This window comes from Bos indicus, chromosome 16, assembly GCF_029378745.1.
Source record: "Bos indicus isolate NIAB-ARS_2022 breed Sahiwal x Tharparkar chromosome 16, NIAB-ARS_B.indTharparkar_mat_pri_1.0, whole genome shotgun sequence".
Taxonomy (NCBI): domain Eukaryota; kingdom Metazoa; phylum Chordata; class Mammalia; order Artiodactyla; family Bovidae; genus Bos; species Bos indicus.
The window spans coordinates 6807027-6826993 of NC_091775.1; the positions used below are offsets into that span (position 1 = coordinate 6807027).

Genomic DNA, 19967 nt, shown 5'->3' on the forward strand with positions numbered 1-19967 from the left:
GCCTCAGATCCTGTTTATACTTAACAGTTCTCCAATGGTACTTCCAGTGGGGACCTACTGTCCTTCTCCTTTATCATTTCCTGTGCTCTCTTCTTTCTTATGCCTTAATTCTTCCTTCTGGATTGATCTTTCCACTTTCATGATTACAGCTTTAGAAATCCTGCTAATGAAATCCTATAGTGATAAATTCTTTCCATTTCAGTTTTCTAGATATGTCCTTATTTTGTCCTCCTTCCTAAAGACTAGTTTGGCTGGGTATCCAATTCCAGGTTCTGAGTTGTTTTTTTTTTCCCCTTTAAACATGTTAGGATTTTTTCACTGCCTTCTGTCCTGCACACTGCTGGTGAGAAGTCAGCCATCATTCTAATTTGTGTTTCTTGTAGGTACAGTTCTCTTTTCTCTATGGCTGCTTTTAAGGTCTTCTTCTTGTCTTGATTGTCCTGCAGTATGACAATGTGTATGACCCTACATTTATCTTTATTTATTTGGATTAGGATTCATTGGGTTTCCAGAACCTGGTGATTTGCATGCTTCATTAATTCTAGAAAAGCCTTAGTCAATCTTTACATGAATAGTGATTCTCATCTTTTTTTCAGACATTCTGTTTAAATGTGTATTAGACATTATCAAACTGTCTTCTCACACATCTTAATTTTTTTCCATACTACTTTCTCTATTCTCCCTGTATTCTGAATAATTACTTCAACTCAATCATGCAGTTGATCCCTTCAGATGAACAGAATGTGCAATTTAAATCATTTTTTGAATGTCTGTTTTAAGTTATGATGCCTTTTAATTCCAGACTAGAGTATTTGTAATTTTTTAAACATCTACTTGAATATTTCCAATATCCTCTTGTTCTCTTCTATTTCCTTAAACATAGTAAACATGCTCATTTTTCTATTCTGAATCTAGTAACAAGGAAATCTGTAATATTTGTGAGTCTAATTCTTTTGCTTATTGATTCTGCTGACTCGAGGTACCTTGTTCCCAAAAAATGTTTTGCAATTTTTTATTCAGGAGTGAAGGCAGAGAATATTCCAGAGTTGATAATGAATCCACAGAGAATCAACTAATCCCAGCCCAAATAAAAAGAAACATACGTAAAGATATAAAGGTTAAAGAGCCAGATTGCTAAAGCAGTTCTCCAGGCAGATAATTTTATTTAAAAGGATCTTGATTTAATAATGCCAAGTCCAGTAAATTCTAGCTCCCTTGGAAGTAGCAAAATAGCCTCAGGAAACACATTTTGGTAATGTGATATTATGTTGTTCTTGTTCTTGTTAGTATTAGTATTTTACTTTTGAATATTTACATCATTATCTTGCCAGCTCAGGTACACTTTTAGACAATTACAGGTTTTTTGTTTGTTTTTTAATGAAAAAATCCCTTTCAATACCTTTTGGTATTCAGTTCTTGGAATGTTGCAGGGTTACTAAATTATAATGTTACTCTATTTCTGGAAATGAAAGTCAGAGGTAGATTATTTTTACAGCTTTCGTGAATTATGATTGACAAATAAAAATTATGTATATCTGAGGTATTTAACATGATGCTTTGATATACGTATACATTGTGATGATTCTTTAATATTGATACCCAGACGTCCTCTAGCGGCAAGTTCCGCTTTGCAGCAGAATGTGTGTACACACACTACCGCCTTTTCATTGCCCCGTATCAGGCTGCATACCTGGAAGTCACTGGTTTTGTCCATGCACACCTTCAGGCTGGAGAATTAGGCATAGAAAAGTGTAACTGTTTTCAAATTGATTAGAAAACAAAGGATTCACTAGGAAGGACTAATTACACATTTCTTTGTCTCCTAGGTTTTTTCACCCAATTTTAGTGGAGTATAAAAATGGTATTTCTGTGTATAATTTTTCTTCTCTAGAGTTGCCAGCATAACTACTATGAGGACGCAAAAGCCTATGGATTCAAAAATAAGCTAATTATAGTTGCAGCTGAAACAGCTGGAAATGGATTGTATAATTTTATTGTTCCTCTCAGGGCTTATTATAGACCAAAGAAAGAACTTAATCCCGTAATACTGCTATTGGATAACCCGTAAGTATATCTTAAAATACACAAGCAAGACAAAAATTTGTTAATATTTTATCAAAAATAATTTAATTTAGAATTAAATTTAGAATATTTTAAATCAGAAACATTATGGCATATATGGGAGATATATTCTATGCTGTGGTACAAAACAATCATTGAGTATGATTGTGTTTCACAAATACAACTTAAAACATAACAAGAGTACTCTGAGCCTTTTGTTTAAGACTATTTTTGCAAATGGTCATCTCTCTACCAGTGGGAAACATGCCACTGAAATAATTACAGTTATTTTCCTTAAATTAATCAACTAGCCTGGAAAATCTCTGCCAAAAGTGGACAATTTTGTTGTCTTTGTAAAGAACCATTAATTATCAGAGAAGCATATTAATGATCCATTTTATGTCATATCATAACACATCATCATTACTTATGATTCTTTCACTGTTAAAACATATATCCTGTGACATAACATGAATAGTTTACACTTTACCGTATTCTTTTCTTTAGAAAATGTTTGATTAATAAACTCATGAAAAAAGACTACTTAAACATTTCAAGATCCTTATACAGATATAAATATACAGCACTGAATGCTGTGGTCAAATCCATTGTATGTGCTAAAATTACAACACTTCTCTCTCTGACTCAAATTAGTAGCAGATGGTCCTTAAATCAATACCATCGTTTAACATCCTCCAATTCTCCTCTTACATTCTAAAGTGATGCAAATTTTGGGATAAGCTAAATGAGGCCAACATCTAGTGCTTTGTCTCTGCTTTTAAAATTTATGAAAAGAATTTTCTCAAAACAGAGATAGCTCCCCGATATAACTTCATGACATTATTTATTCTGAATATATGAATATCAAGATTCTCATGGATGCATCTCTTTTTAGCATCAGAATGTCAGTGATAATCAACTCTAAAACTTGAGCACACTTCTAGAGGTTTCAGTTGAAGAACTTTCAGGTCTGATGATTCAATGCTTTTTTGATACCGTTTTGGCTTCCAGGGAAAGGTAATGTAAAGTTAGGGCAGGTGTAGGAAAACAAAAACTTAGACCCAATGTTAGATGAAATAAAAGTTTAATAAAGCAAATCCTAGCAGGATAAGAGTGGTTACTGGGTAGCTACGGTGATGGAGCATGGAATGATCTGACACACAGGAGATGCTCATCCACTATATGAACTCAGAAGTGTCAGATGCTGGCTATTTTTGCTTATGGGGTAGTGTGTCCACTCCCTTAAAAATGCATGGGTATTTACAAGCTGATTGACTTAGAGCAGGTGGCTCAATAGTAAAAAATCTGCATGGTGGGTGGGGAGGATCCCCTGGAGGAGGAAATGGCAATCCACTCTAGCATTCTTGCCTGGAGAATCCCAAGGACAGAGGACCCTGCAGGGCTGCAGTCCATAAGGTCATAAAGAGTCAGATATGACTAAGCATACATGCTTGTGCAACTCATGAATGACTTAGAGCATGAGTTCCCATGTCCTATGGCTTGGATTAAAGTGGGTCAACTCAGGCCTCAGAATACAGAAAAGCAGAGAGGAAGAGGCTTGAAAAAAAAAAAAAAGAACTGTGCCTACAGCATCCCTGTGTAAAGTAATGGGTAAAACTTATTCTTTCACCTTCTTTATATTATTTCAAGGTATAATTACTGGTCCTGATGTATAAAACTCCTAATTGGGTTCTGGGACCCAAATTCAATGTGTGTGTGTGTCGGGGGGGAGGTTTTTCCACACCTCCAATAAGCAGTTCTCAGGATTCCAGCTCAGTTCTGACACTCTCTACCCAGAAATAGCATTAGCTTCCCAGGTTGAAGTTTCAGTTCTACAAAATTTCCCCACCCCCACTTCAGAAGTCAATCACAAGCCAGGTTATCACCTTATAACTGATCAGCTGTAGACTAAAAAAGACCCTGATGCTGGGAAAGACCGGGGGCAGGAGGAGAAAGGGGTGGCAGAGGATGAGATGATTGGATAACATCACCAACTCAATGGGCATGAGTTTCAACAAACTCTAGGAGATAATGAAGGAAGGGGAGCCTGAAGTGCTGAAGTCCATGGGATCACAAATAGCTGGACACAACTCAGCTACTGAACAACAACAACAGACTGGAAGTTTCAGTGACCCCCTGCATGAACTTTGATGCCAGTTGTAAGTCAAGGTTGTTACCTGTACTTCTGACTGACTGGCTGTAACTCAGAGGTTTCCACCAACACCTACTCAAGGTCAACTTATTTGGTAGAGCAGATCACAGAATTCAGATAAACATTTTACTGACTGGATTGCCAGCTTATTATAAAGGCATATAACTAGGAAAAACTGGTGGAAGAGATGCACAGGGCAAGATATAGGGAAAGAGCATCACTGTCACCAAATCTCTACCTGTTCACCAGCCTGGAAGTTCTTTGAACTGTGTCTTTTGGGGTTTTTAATAGAAGATTCATTACATAGGCGCAATTGACTAAATCATTGGTCATTGGTAATTTAATTCAATCTCTTGCCCCTACCCCTTCCTCAAAAATCAGGAGGTAGGACTGAAGCTCCCACTCTCTATTCAGGCCGGTTTCCCTGGCAAACAGCCTCCGTCCTTAGCTGCATTCCAAATGTCACCTCATTAACATAAACCCAGTGTTACTGGAGAGAGGCTTGTTATGAAGAGCAAGACACCCATTTCATCTTCATGTCTCTGAAGTGATTTCAGGAGGGTAAGAGACCAAATATTATTAACAGAAGGTGCTCCCATGACTCTTGTCATTCAGGAAATTCCAAGGGTTTTGGGAGTTGTGAGCTAGAAAATGTGGTAAAGACCAAAGACATGTGAGGAATCTGAATGTAAATGCCAAATACACATTCCTTATAAATCACAGTATTGTACTTTGCAAGAGTCAATCTCACCAAATTTAGGAATGGAGTTTACTTTTGTCCTTTTCTGTATCTAGTTTCCCTAAACAATCTTGTTTCAGAATCACTAATCCCATCTTATCCCAGGAGCAGATGGCAGGAGTTAGGATTTCTTAATCTGTGTATCTTGTGTAGACTTTGGAATTGCCATGACTAAATCGTTCCCTTTCTGTTTGGTTTTGAATTAACAAATTACCAAAATGCCCAATTACTGCATTATTGATTGATTTGTATGATAGAATTATAAAATCAAGACTGTTGTGTCCACAGTCTTAATTCCTGAATCTGATAAATCATCAATCAAAAAATCTGAAAATTCTGTTTCTCTTAGTTACGGGAAAGATTGTCAGTAATTCAATATAAGTATACATGTAGCTTTTATCAGAGATTATTTTACCTAAATAAGACCATAGTGATCATTTAATAAAATTAATAATCTTTATCACTACCTTTGTTCATTATAGTCATAACTGCTGAGCATTTACTATATGGCAGTCATCCCAGTAGATACTTAGCTTTTATTTCATGTTTTATTTCCATAAAAAATATATCCATGTCATATAGCATGGTTTATCCTCAGAAAGATGTACCAAGCAGCTTAAGATCTCAAAGCTTACAAATTACAATAATATTTAAACAAATTGGTCTGTGCAACTTGATTACACCACTGTCTCTTATTTCATAGAAAGGAGGAACAGGCCAAAGAAGTTATATGACTTTTTCCAAGGTCGATTCTAGGATTAGAACCTTCTCTGTAGTTCATAGCTCATTGTTCTTTCAACTATGTGATCTTACTTTAGTTACACGTTTTTGACATATGCAAAAATACATTGTTTATCAATTGTCAAACAAGAATATTTTAACTTTAGGTTATTTTGCATTTAAGTATTTTTCTTTGCTTTCCTAAGGACTCTACAGTTTGAAATCCAAGTATTCACATGACATCTGTTAAATGATTTTAGTGGGTTTGACTATTTTTCAAAGAGTGGGGATGAAAGTGCTCTCTGTAAAATTGACCAGCATCCTGTGTATTTCCCAAAAGTGGTGTCAAACAATTTTATTTGTTGTTCTCTGTTCCTTTGATTGAGAATGAGGAAACAAGAACTAACACCAGTAAATAATGTTCCAGAAAGTTTTATGCAATCCTCTTTTTTAAAAAAACAATGAAATTGTTTTTAAAGAACTTGTTTCTCTGATGTGGCTAGTATTTTTCAATCTCGCCTACAGTATTATAAAGAAATATGATGCTTTCTTCTTTAATATATTTCTGGGTTATAAGAATTTACACAATAATAATTACACACACTTCTACAATTACTGGGTTATAAGAATTTACACACTAATAATTACACATACTTCTACAATTACTAGTTAGTTTAGTGAGATTTAATGAACATGAGCATTGTTAAAAATAATGTCAATGCATGGCTACTTAGGAGATTTAGTGGAAAAACCAGTTAATTCAATATAAAAAACAGATGCCACAAATATGGAATTAAAAATGTAAATTAAATTTATGATATTCACATACATAATATGCCAAAGTAAATGTTCATAATGTTTCGAAGTAAAACGCCTTCTGCATTTCATATGCTAATCTTGTACTGGATACTGGTTCATCAGAACTGGTCTCAGTTCTGATTGGTTGACCACCTGTTCTATTCTGCTGTGGCACCATACTGATTTTAAACATTTTGATTACCGCTTCAACCTTAAAGGTCATCTAGTTATCTGATGATACCATTTCATATGAGAGATGGAAAAGTGAGTCAAAAAACTTTGGAATATATTACCCAAAGCTACGCTGATTTAAAGTACAAGATTCAGGCTTATCTTCTTAACTTTTACAGCATCTTGTTTAAAGTATCCCTTTACTAAATCAATCTTCTTTGCACATATAGATACAAGTAGGCTCCAGTTCAGCTTATTTCAAAAGTAATAGTACACTGTCTGATATATCAAGGTCCTTATTAAAAACATTCAAGCCTTGGACTCACACAGATCTGAAATAAGATCTAACTGACCCTCTTGTTAGGCTCTGTGTTACCGAATTTCTGTAAGCCTCAATTTTCTCATTTGTAAAATGAGAACATTTATCTTATTTTATAATTATATAAAATAATGTATATGGAGCACTAGTAGAGTATCTGACTCATGAAAGCCAGTCCAGAAATGTAGTTTTCCTACTTGTACCAGTCAACAAAAGGACACTGTCACTATTCAAACTAATGAGTGAGTTTCTGTGAAAACCCGATTAACAACAACAACAACAAAAAAACAAGGAAATTTATTTCAAGTTGTTGAAATTAAAATACTACTTCATTTTTCAGGAAGAAATAAGCTTAAAATTGGGATTATGAAATGCTAACAAAATAAACTGCCTCATACATTCATTTCTTGAATTTGAAATCTAAAAAATGAGTTTATTAGAGTGTTAGTTGCTCAACCTTGTTCAACTCTTTGCAGCCCAATGAACTGTAGCCCTCCAGGCTTCTCTGACCATGGGATTCTCCAGGCAAGAATACTGGAGTAGGTTGCCATTCCCTTCTCCAAGGGATCTTCCTCACACAGGAATTGAACCCAAGTCTCCTGAACTGTAGGCAGATTCTTTACCATCTGAGCCACCAGGGAAGCCCCCAAGTTTATTATAATTATTAGTTAAATGGGGATCTTCAACTTGAAAATCCATGAAGTTTCATGAAACTTTTCATTTCCTACAATTAACTGGTTAATTCATAGTTGTGTATAATCATAATTTTTGTAATGAAAGTCTTTGTAAAGATATTTAGACTCATAAATAGTCATCTTTATTAATTGAATTACAGATAAGACTGATTAATGATGTGCTGTTTTTGTTTTTTTTTTTCCTGGACTTCCCTGGTGGCTCAGCACCTGTCTACAATGCGGGAAACCTGGGATTGAGCCCTGGGTTGGGAAGATCCCCTGGAGAAGGAAATGGCAATCCACTCCAGTACTATTGCCTGGAAAATCCCATGGACAGAGGAGCCTTATAGGCTAGTCTATGGGGTCGCAAAGAGTCGGACACGACTAAGCGACTTCACTTTCATTTTTTTTTAGTAGTAAGCAGTTTAGTGCCATAAAGACCTTTGCCAGTTTACTTAAATGTGTCAGCATAGTACATATAAATGTATGATTGATCTATTCCTTATATTTCAGGTGTCCTTTCAAGCCACCTTTATCAGTAGAAGTAGTGGGTGGGTCTTATGATTTCACCAGTGGCTCAAGTGGTAAAGAATCTACCTGTAATGCAGGAGGTAGAGGAAATCAGAGTTCAATCACTGGGTTGGGAAGATACCTTGGAGGAGGAAATGGCAACCCATTCCAGTTTTCTTGTCTGGAAAATCCCACGGACAGAGGAGCCTGGTGGGCTACAGTCCATAGAGTCGCAAAGAGTCAGACAGGACTTAGTGACTGATCAAACATGCACATGGCATACTAGATTCCCTACATTAGATATACTTCATCAGAATTATATATTTACCAGGTTTCAAATGACTTGCCTTGCCTTGTAACATTGCTGGATTCATATAAGGATGTACCGTGCTACCATAATACAGATGTTAATTTCTAAAAATTTGAAAGATTGCTTGTGCATTGTATAATAAATGCATGCTTGTGGCAGAATGGCATGTCTGTAAGATTCACAAGTTTCCTAACAACAGGCAGTAATTTTGATGTTTCAGTACTTTGAATGATTTCTACTCAACAGAGCAACAAAATGCAAAGACCAGAATAGAAGGGTTGGCATAACATAAAGACTTACTTTGTTCCTTGTGACCCCAGTACTTCTCATCACATGGAAAACTTAAGTTGAATTATTTGGTCACATCAAGTACTGTTCCAAGTCTTTGGAAGACAGATATGTTACAGTGGCCAAATGGTCAGAGAAGATAGAATAAAGAATGGAAATGATCTGGATTTTTTAAATTAGGAGATTATTTCACACAGGGTATAGCTGTGCAATTAATAACAAGGAATTATGAACATAATTCTGCTATGTAAGTTCTTGAGCTATTCATTTTATCTGACTGGAACTATGTAAGAGCAAAGAGAGATAAAATAATGACCCCCCAAATGACACAGTCAAAAGGATCTTTCAAAGCACCACAGAACCTCAGTGCTGTTCCAGTCTGTGTCACTCGAATCCTAATATCTTCTTCCATAACCACAAGGCAGGCAGGAAACATAGAAGGTCTGAAATGAGCAGTGTGAATACCCCTTCTGATTGTAAGAAGCAGCACCCAGAAAGAGAAGACCGCTACTGGAAGTATATATGATTCTATTTGTGAAACCAGCCTTCACCATGAGCTTTAAAAATATTCGTATCCTGTGATTCACTAATGGGAAAACTTCTATGCATGTTTTAGGGCAAATGATAAAACCAAATGCTAGGAAAAAAGTCACCAAAAAAAGTCCAGAGCAGTAATTTTTATAATAGCAAGATATTAGAAATAGCTTGTCACTCCAGGGATTAATAGCATAAAAGTGAAAATACCTTAGAAACTGAATAATTGAAGTTTTTTTATTTTTTTAATGAATTGTGGTACATTTATAATATGTAGTAATGGAACCACTTAAAATGGCTAGGAAGTCATTTTAGGAAAGATGGTGGGAATGTCATCAACAGTGAGATTCTTTGGATGTTTTCTTTTTATGATTCATGCACTAAATATTATTTTTCTTTAAAGTGAAGAGAGAGGAAATTGATCAACAGGAAGAAATGAATCAGGGAGCAGACTTCTGGCTGGAATGTTCTTGGGGCTGTGCTCCGCTTTGCTAGAAGTCCCCTTTCCTCCCCCTTTACTGATCCATTTCCTACTCATCCTTCAACATCCAAATTAAATATTTCCTCTATACTGTCTCCCGAATGCAACCCATTCCTTATTTTTCAGCATATTCTATAACTTTGTGCTTTTCCATATGTGTTCCAAAAACTCTTATTTCTTGTAGTACAAGCTAACAAGATATATATATATTTTTGCATACATCTTAGTATACCAAAATGTCTATTATGAAAAACTTTTGGATTCAGAGATGCTGCATGAATAGATGCGTGAAAGAATTGATAACTTTATAAAATGAATACAATGGATTAGGTAATTTCTAAGGAAGCTTCCAGGTTTATGAGTCTTTCCCCAAATGTGCATAAAGAGTAAAGATTTCAGTTGTAATACAATTTGCTCAGCAGTGTATATTGAGAAAATCAGTAGTGTAAAAGTTGAAATGCTTTCATTTTAATTCTGTATTATATATATATATATATGCATGGGTACATATACTATATTTATTTACTCATATGTTGATATATTAAGGGATATGTGGTGATTCTCTGTATCTCTTAGAGAAAATTACTCTAGAGAGACACAGTAATTTAGTTTCTTATATTTTATATCATCCAAAAAATCACTAGTTTCCCATTTTACAAGACTTTCTCAGGATGAATCATTTCAAACTCATTGAAAATACTTTTTAGTAATAAACTAAGCGTATCAATTTGGTGGTTTTGTAGAATACAGCCATAATGTTTCTGATTTAGAAAGCAGAAATGCGACTTTTTTTTAAAATTAGTGTGTTGTATTATTCATAACAAGTAAAAATGACATTTTAAGTTAATGTAAAGAGAAAAGGCACTTGAGAATGAGCTTGCCAATGGCATTTAGTACTGGAAATGAGAACTGAGTCAGCTTACTTCCTTCCCTAGAAGTGCTGCCGCTGTTGTGACACTGTGTTTCATTTTGTAACCCATGTGCTACTTAGGCCAGACATGCATTTTCTGGATGCCATCTGTTGGTTTCCAATGGTTTACTACATGGTGGGCTCTATTGACAAGTAGGTGACAAAATCTTTGGCACCCTCACCAGTGTGGTGTCCTGTGCTTGTCATGTGCTGTGCCCCGGTGTTGCATGTTGAGTGTAACCTGCCACTTCAGTGTTGTGAATATGATGTATATTGCATGTAGAGCTTATGGTCTCGTGTTACACATCTTGCATTCAAACTTCCTAAGCAGTAATCTGTTGTTGAATTAAACAGATCTTGTTGCATGTCAGTCTTGTTCCATTTCTAAACCACTTCGGTTTTGTGTCTTCCACAGCAGTAAGATTTTTAACTGCTAATATTGTGCTAGAGAGAACCTAGAACTTCAACACTGTGCTGCATTGGTATCATTACCATTACTTTTGGAAAACTTTAAAATAATTTGGAATGCTCATTTTTAAGTCAAATTTTTTAATTGGAGCATTTCCTTAGTTTATTCTTAGAACATATTAGAGTCTGTAATTTCTAATAATTTGTTAATTAAAAGTCAAATGTGTGTGATGCTTCAGCTTTAAAATACAAATTCCTTTATATGCATGAACATGACATTGTAACAAATACTAAAATTAAAAGATCATAAAACTAATATGCTTATAAAATGTGTTAATTTTCCATTCTAAAAAAAATCAGCCAGAGCATTACAAATAATATGCTGAAAGTTATCCACTGAGAACTCCTGTGTTTACATTTCGTCTTATAGATGTTAAAAAAACAAAGCTTTGTAACTTTGAGAGTGTTTATTGACTGTGGATACATTAATGGCCAAACAGATTAACACACATTTAGTCTCCATTCTACATGAATATGCCTGGGTTTCCTTGGTAGCTCAGTGGTAAAGAATCCAACTGCCAGGTTAGATCCCTGCGTCAAGAAGACCCTCTGGAGTAGGAAATGGCAACCCACTCCAGTACTCTTGCCAGGAGAATCCCATGGACAGAGGAGCCTGGCAGACTACTTTCCATGAAGTCACAAAAGAGTTGGAAACAACTTAGCAACTAAACAACTACATTAATATAATTTACATTACTGTTGTCATAATACTAACCAACTAATTAAAATATAGAGGTACTAAAACTACTATTTGAATCCACGAAAGTGAAATCAACCCATATTTTATCATTAGTAATGTTTCTTTGATGTGATATTAATAGTATTCTATTAAAATTCATTAGGACATTATATTTAAAAGATACAAAATAAACCTCTCATGCATCTTTTCTTATGTAAACTATAAAATGAATTCTCCCTTTATAAAAGTATTAATGGGGAGGAAAGGAAGAATGGAAAGGATCAAATTCCTAGGATTAGAGGTGAAAAAGGATTGACTACAAGTCACCAATTATTGAAACTGGGTAATTGGTACAGGAGATTCACTATAGTATTCTCTTCTGCTAATGTTTGAAATTTTCCTTAAACATAAATGATGAGCAAACAAAATCTATGAATGAATTAAAATGCTCTCACAAACATTCCTTTATATTTATACCTTCACATTCTGGTTCTCCTCAAAAAGAAAGTTTTAGAGAAGGGGAGAAAGAGAAGCATTGCCAATTAGAGTATCTGTAACTTTTTCAACCATATTGACTTTTTTCTTGTGCTGCCATCTGGTGGCCAAACTGTGTAAAGCATTCATGCTTAATTAAAAACAGTCTTTGTAGATAAGATGGTGGGAAGAAATTGTGATACACACAGAATTATAAAAAGAAAGTGGTAGTCTACCAAAAAGATAAAGAATAAAATACAATTCTAAATGAATACAAATAAGCTAAAGTTAAAACATGAAGAATAGTTTTTATGTGATTCAGAAATGCCACTCTAAATTTGTATAGATCCTATAAATTTCTTTAGATTTAAATTCATATTCAATGATAATTACTAAAATCATTTGCCAATGTTATGTGTAAATTGCAACAGCCAGTATTTTCAGTATGTCATTAACTGATATGTACAGGTTTGGCTAGCAAGTAACTGTTTAGTACAAATATTCTCATAGTGACTTTTTTTGTCAAGTCTCAACTTCCTTGATTTATTGACGATGAAATATTCATTTTTATTACAACTTCTGGGTATCATTTTTTGATCAAGGTTACCTTCTATTAATTAACTTTTCCTTTTCCTATATAGACAATTTGTTTAATGGGGGAAATAAAGATCATAAGAGCTGAAATATGAAAAAGTGAATTAACACTATAATAATAGTGCGTGAAGTCATAAGATTTGGCATCTTATTTATGGTCCCCAAGGGATCATATTTGCTTTCCAACTTCTTCTTTCCTTTAAAAAGTATTTTAACAGATGTAAGAATAATTATAAATTTCCTAGATAAAAAGAATACCCTAGCAAAGCATTCCTGGAAATTTAAACTTGGTCATCATATTGATTAGATGTTATGGACCTGGCCCCTCTCACCATAGGAAATTTATTTGGGATAACATTCTGTTTCCACAGTTTTAGCCATAAAATCCCTGCTATAGAACACTGTGCCTGATTCAAGCAAAATATTTTTTTCTGGACTATTCCTGGGGATCTTGGACTCAAAGCTTTGGTAATACTCTCTCGCCATTTAACAGAGTAAGAAATCTTGCCTCTTGCCTTCCTGTAACAGGAAAATAATCCCCTCTAATGTGAGAGAGCTAATTCAAGGGATCATGCAGTTTGAGACAATCTTTAGCAGAATTAACTGTTCCTTTTAAGAATCTAAAAGGAGCTACTGCTCTTTGAGTTTTACACTTTTTACATTAGAAAATGGAGAAATCAGTTAGCCCAATTTTTCTTATTTGTCTTCAGTCAACTCTGAACCTAGAATACCCTTGCATTCACTCAAATATAATCTCCCTTCTCCAATTCAGTCCTATTTTTGAAATTTGTGTGAAGCAGAGGCAATGAAAAATGGTTTTCTTGATTCAGCTTTTGCTATAACATTGTTTTTAAATTCAATGCTAGGTAAATTTTTTATCACTGATAAGGGAGATGACTGACTCTATCTATGGTAACTCATAGGAACTTGTGTCTTAGTTTAGCAATTGTTTCCTGCAACCAACAAATTTAATTCATTTACTCACTTGCTCAAAAAGTGTCTAAAAGGTAGGCTTGAAAGCAAATGATATTTATATGTTTTACATGTTTTTGGCTGTGTAGAACCAATCTATAAAACATAGCTTCACACAGATAAATAGACATTTAAAAATAAATATCTCTAATAAATATATTTCCTTGTTAGGCTTGATCATCTAAATTAATATATGTTCATTTTTATTCTTACCAGAAGTGCTTCAGAGATAAAAAAAAAATGCAAATGCCATTTTTGAAATAATATGCTAACTGTAAAAACAAAGGTCTAACATGCTCTCATTCTGTTTGATTGCAAAATTGGTGTTTTCAGGCTTTATTTATAAAATTCATAAATATTATTAAAGAAAGATCCTTAATGCATATGCTTTGAAATTATTGAGATCTAATGAAGCATATAGAACCCCCAAAGGCAATTTATTTCGTATCTCTGGAGAATATTGTATTAATTCCCATAACATCTATCAGTGTCCACTCTGTGCAAGCCACCTATAACAGTAACCTCTATGCATAAGCGTGGGGAGCGGGTAGATGAGTTTCAGCATCATTCTAACACTGAGATTTACTGAAAGTTCACTTTTCTCTGTTGATTTTTATCAAAGCCTCGATGATTTACTCAGGTGTGGAGTGACTTTTGCTGCCAACATGGTGGTCGTGGACAAAGAAAGCACCATGAGCGCCGAGGAAGACTACATGGCGGACGCCAAAACCATCGTCAACGTGCAGACCCTGTTCAGGTAAACGTCTGGACAGTCCGCCCCTTCCGCAGACTTACTGCTAACCACCTGTGAAACGCCCGACTGTCTCTAAGGAATGCAGGTGGGATGCAAACTGAAGCTATGTTTATCCATTCGATCATAAAACAGATAGGATTTAGGACCTAATGTGTGACTGGTCCTATGTGAAACGTACTTTTTAACACAAGGTCAGCAATTCTTTTAAAAATAAAAAGAATAGTACATCTGTTTTCTTATATAGTTCAACTAACAGATTCTAAAAATTGTGTTCAGTAGCAGTCGTGATTTTTTTTTTCATGTTGTGCATGTTCTGATTTTGCTTTTATGCCCAGCAGTGGCCAAAGGTATTCATTTGCATACTGAGTAACCAGGAATAAAAGATTTCAAGGCTCATTCACCCATGTCAGGAGCTAAGTCATAAGCTTATCCTCGCTGTTTTCCTGCCTTTTGTTAATTCAGCCCACCCAGATAGGAATTCCTGTTATGGAAATCTTTGGGTAAGAATGAGCAGTAGTGCCCAGATAAAAGTTCATGCTGTGGGCAAAATCAAAAGCTCTAATAGGGACTTTCTTGGCAGTCTAGTGGTTAAGGCTTCACCTTCCAATGCAGGGGGTGTGGGTTCAATCTCTGTATTATAGCAAATTCAATAAAGACTTTTTAAATGATTCATTAAAAAAAAGAAGAAGAAAAAAAAAAAAAAACAGTCAATTTACCTCTAAAAAGAGTCACCAGTAAATTGAGACATCTGCATCACTTGGAATGATTCTTTTTAAAATCATTTAACATTTAAATATCTAAAAGATCATTATTTCAGTTTTATGAGCTTTGCAGAAGTCTAAAGGAAGTATCTGAGCTACCAAATTAAGAAAATAAGTAAAACAATCTGAACTTGATTTTTTTCTCTCCTCCCTTCATACCTTCATATTATAGCAGAACATCTATTGAGGGTAGTTATCTGTTTACAGTTTGAGGTCAGAATTCAGGAGAGTGGAGATTTGTGTCTCACTTAAGTTGGCTATATATTACATGATCTTAGGTAAATTACTTTCCTTCTCTAAATCTTGAAGTCTTAACCATAAGGTTGTTGGAGTTATAACAACATATACCTGCCTGGTCATTTTCAGGTTCCCAATAAATGTTGTGCTCACCTGTGTCCAACTCTTTGTGACTGCTTGGACTGTAGCCCACTGGGCTCCTCTGTCCTTGGAATTTTCCAGGCAAGAATACTGGAGTGGGTTGTCCTTTCCTTTTCCAGGGATTTCTCGATCCAGGGATCAAAACTGTATCTCTTGCATTTCCTGCATTGGCAGGCATACCACTGTGCCATCTGGGAAGCCCCAGTCAACATTGTGCATGCTACACTAAGTCGTTTCACTCATGTCTGACTCTTTGTAACCTTTTGGACTGTAGCCTTCCAGGCTCCTCTGTCCATAGGGGTTCTCCAGGCAAGAATACTGGAGTGGGTTGCCATGCCCTCCTCCAGTGGATTTTACCCCAATGAATATTAGCTACTGTAATTATTAACCATATGATTATCACCCCCCTGGGGCAGAGTGGAAAAGCTGTGGACCTTGGAACAATATAACAACAAACTAAGTTCCTAGAGAAAATTACTAAATGTGACTTTGAGTGTATTTCTTAACCTCACTGAAATTCAGTTTCCCTCATCTATAAAATGCATGTGGAGAATAATTCAGTCTTCTTGCAGTATCAGTGTGAAGACAGGAAATCAGGTATATAAAGATACAGAGTACATCATGAGAAATGCTGGGCTGGAAGAAGCACAAGCTGGAATCAAGATTGCCAGGAGAAATATCAATAACCTCAGATATGCAGATGACACCACCCTTATGGCAGAAAGGGAAGAGGAACTAAAAAGCCTCTTGATGAAAGTGAAAGAGGAGAGTGAAAAAATTGGCTTAAAGCTCAACATTCAGAAAACTAAGATCATGGCATCTGGTCCCATCGCTTCACGGGAAATAGATGGGGAAACAGTGGAAACAGTGTCAGACTTTATTTTGGGGAGCTCCAAAATCACTGCAGATGGTGATTGCAGCCATGAAATTAAAAGATGCTTATTCCTTGCAAGGAAAGTTATGACCAACCTCGATAGCATATTAAAAAGCAGAGACATTACTTTGCCAACAAAGGTCCGTCTAGTCAAGGCTATGGTTTTTCCAGTTGTCATGTATGGATGTGACAGTTGGACTGTGAAGAAAGCTGAGCACTGAAGAATTGATGCTTTTGAACTGTGGTGTTGGAGAAGACTCTTAAGAGTCCCTTGGACTGCAAGGAGATCCAACCAGTCCATTCTAAAGGAGATCAGTCCTGGGTGTTCTTTGGAAGGAATGATGCTACAGCTGAAACTCCAGTACTTTGGCCACCTCATGCGAAGAGTTGACTCATTGGAAAAGACTCTGATGCTGGGAGGGATTGGGGGCAGGAGGAGAAGGGGATAACAGAGGATGAGATGGCTGGATGACATCACCGACTCGATGGACATGAGTTTGAGTGAACTCCGGGAGTTAGTGATGGACAGGGAGGCCTGGCGTGCTGCAATTCATGGGGTTGCAAAGAGTCGGACACGACTGAGCAACTGAACTGAACTGAACTGAAAGAATCTCTCCAGCACCTGCAAAATCTACTATGAACTTGCCTAGAACTTACTCCTGTTCAGAAGGAGTAATACATTATCTGAAGTCACTGTAATGGGTTGGATCATTTAGAATATAGCTCACTAGTCATTGAGCTATGTAAGTAGTACATTTAAAAGTAGCATAACACATGGTTAAAATATGACATATTATATATAAGCACTTTTTTTCTCTCTAGAGAATGAAAAAGGAAATACAAGGTAGAAAATTAATACAGAAGGATGAGATTTATAGTCAATGAATAAAGTCAACTCATAGTGTTTTATTCCATGCTTGGCAAAAGCTAATTATAGTTTTAGCAGCAGAGGGTCCTGGGTCTTTAATTAAGCATACCATTTTAATTTTCAACTTACTGTGAGTTTATTTGTATTATAGTGAAATTTCTATTGATTTGATATATGCTCTGAATGAATTATTTTTATGTTAAGAGAATAATAAATCCCCATTTTACTGAGAGATGCAAAGTCTCAAATTAATCATTTAAAATGAACCAGAATACCTAAGGGCAGATACACATGTGTTTGCTGATGGTGGCAAGCCTGCCTGCCCTGAGTACCTGGTGGAGGAGGACCACCTCTTAAAAGGATGGATGGAGAGCAGATGTGTGCCTTTGGACCTTTTTGCTATTAAAAGTTACTTATCTTCTGCAAGATATTTTAGAAATTATGCAATTTGTATAGTGCAAAAACACATCTAGAGTAAATAGTTTCAAACAGAAATTTGAGAAGCACTATTAGGTACCCAGACTCTGCTCTTCTCTTTCCTCTCTTCACAAAGGCATTATTATTTATCTAAGTACAAAACAATATTTTTCAGGGAAAAAAAATATTTTAGACCAATAGATATAGAAAAAAAAATTATGGTTACCAAAGGGGACAAGGGGAGGAGGGATAAATTAGGGGATTGGGATTAACATATACACACCACTATACATGGGGGGCTTCCCCAGTGGCTCAGCAGTAGTGAATCCACTTGCCAATGCAGAAGACATGGGAGACTCAGGTTCAATCCTGGGTCAGGAAGATCCCCTAGAGGAGGGAATGGCAAGCCACTCCAGTATTCTTTCCTGAAGAATTCCATGGGCAGGGTAGCCTCACGGGCTGCAGTCCATGGGGTCACAAAGAGTCAAACACAACTGAGCATGCACGCAAGGCAACTACTATATATAAAATAAACAACCTATAAGGGAGAAGAACTTGAAAAACAATAGGCATATATGTATGTATAACTGAATCACTGTCTGGTACACCTGAAATGAATGCAACGTTGTAAACCACCTATAATTTTTACAAAATACGGTAATACTTAAATAAACGTTAAAGAAATCTAGGAGACTTTTTGATGGAGTAATTCATCAGTTAATTAGGCATGCTAAACTAGGCTAGTCTTACATAATAAAAGAACCAGAATCAGTATGTCTCTATGGTATATATAATACCATTTATGTAGATAAATAACCAGAATTATAGACTCGGTGGTTTCATTTTATTGGTCAGTCAGTCATCACCCTTGAGGTCACTCTTCCACACTTCTTGAAGGTTTCAGTTCCTGATACACTGTGACTCTTGCCAGCCCTGCTTCTACCATAATTCTTGATGATTTCAAAAATCCTAGGCAGATGGTCCTTTGGATATCTGCCCTTAGTCACCCATTCTCATGTGATTGGAAAATCAATAGTTTCCACTCCATACTCCGAGTTGCATTCAACTCTCTGAGCACTACTACTTATTTTCTATGTCATTGCTTCTCACATCCCCATCTCTGAACCGTCCTTTTTCACTGGAATCTACTGTCCACTGATCCTACTGTCCTTAGTCACCTGAGGGCTCATCTTCCTTCCTTACCCCAATTCAGTTCCAAGATCAATCATGATAAACAGCCCTGTGCTGATCCTCTAAACAATCACTGATGATCTACTGCAAGCTAACACTAGTCTCAACTCTGCTCCCCTTTTCTCTCTTCCTCCTACTCCCAGTTTTCTGACCTTTCCTGTTTTCTATCCACCACTTTGCATGAAATTTCCTATAGGAAGATGACAAATTGCAGAGGGAGGATCCCAATTACTCTTATAGTAAGCATCAAGCTCCCAGAAGTCCAGTCAGTGTGTGGATTGAAGACTATTAGGATAGTATTAGCAGATATTAGGATAAAAGCCTAGGGCCCCATCTTCAAGGGAACTAGATTCTTACACACCGAGTTTGCAGGAGGGAATAATGTTAAAAATGAATTTGTTGTTGTTGTTCAGTCTCTAAGTGGTGTCTTGCTCTTTGCAACCCGTGGTCTGCAGCATGCCAGGTTTGTCTGTCCTCCACTATCTCCAGGAATTTGCTCAGATTCATGTCCATTGAGTCGGTGATGCTATCTAACCACCTCATCCTCTGCTGTCTCTTTCTCTTCTTGCCCTCAGTCTTTCACAGGATTAGGGTCTTTTCCAATGAGTCGACTGTTTGTATCAAGTGTCCAAAGTATTGGAGCTTCAGCTTCAATATGAGTCCTTCCAATGAATATTCATGGTCTATTTCCTATAGGATTGACTGGTTTGATCTCTTGCTGTCCAAGGGACTCACAAGAGCCTCCTCCAGCACCACAATTTGAAAGTATCAATTCTTTGGCACTCAGCCTTCTTGATGGTCCAACTCTCACATCCTTAAGTGACTACGGGAAAAACCATAAAAGTTATTAAAGAAGACAATTTAGTACAA

The 19967-nt window shown here is 36.0% G+C and overlaps 1 protein-coding gene across 8 annotated transcripts in view; it reads left to right on the plus strand.

Annotated features, from left to right (window-relative positions):
- KCNT2 (potassium sodium-activated channel subfamily T member 2) overlaps positions 1–19967 on the plus strand; it is a 436001-nt gene that overhangs the window by 333404 nt on the left and 82630 nt on the right. For 5 of the 8 annotated variants that reach the window (XM_070767900.1, XM_070767902.1, XM_070767901.1 and 2 more), the window contains exons 19-21: positions 1892–2064; positions 10749–10820; positions 14477–14611. In XM_070767900.1, coding sequence (XP_070624001.1) covers positions 1892–2064; positions 10749–10820; positions 14477–14611 — 380 coding nt within the window. The remainder of the gene's footprint in view (positions 1–1891; positions 2065–10748; positions 10821–14476; positions 14612–19967) is intronic. The other 3 variants (XM_070767904.1, XM_070767906.1, XM_070767905.1) reach the window with 2 other exon arrangements.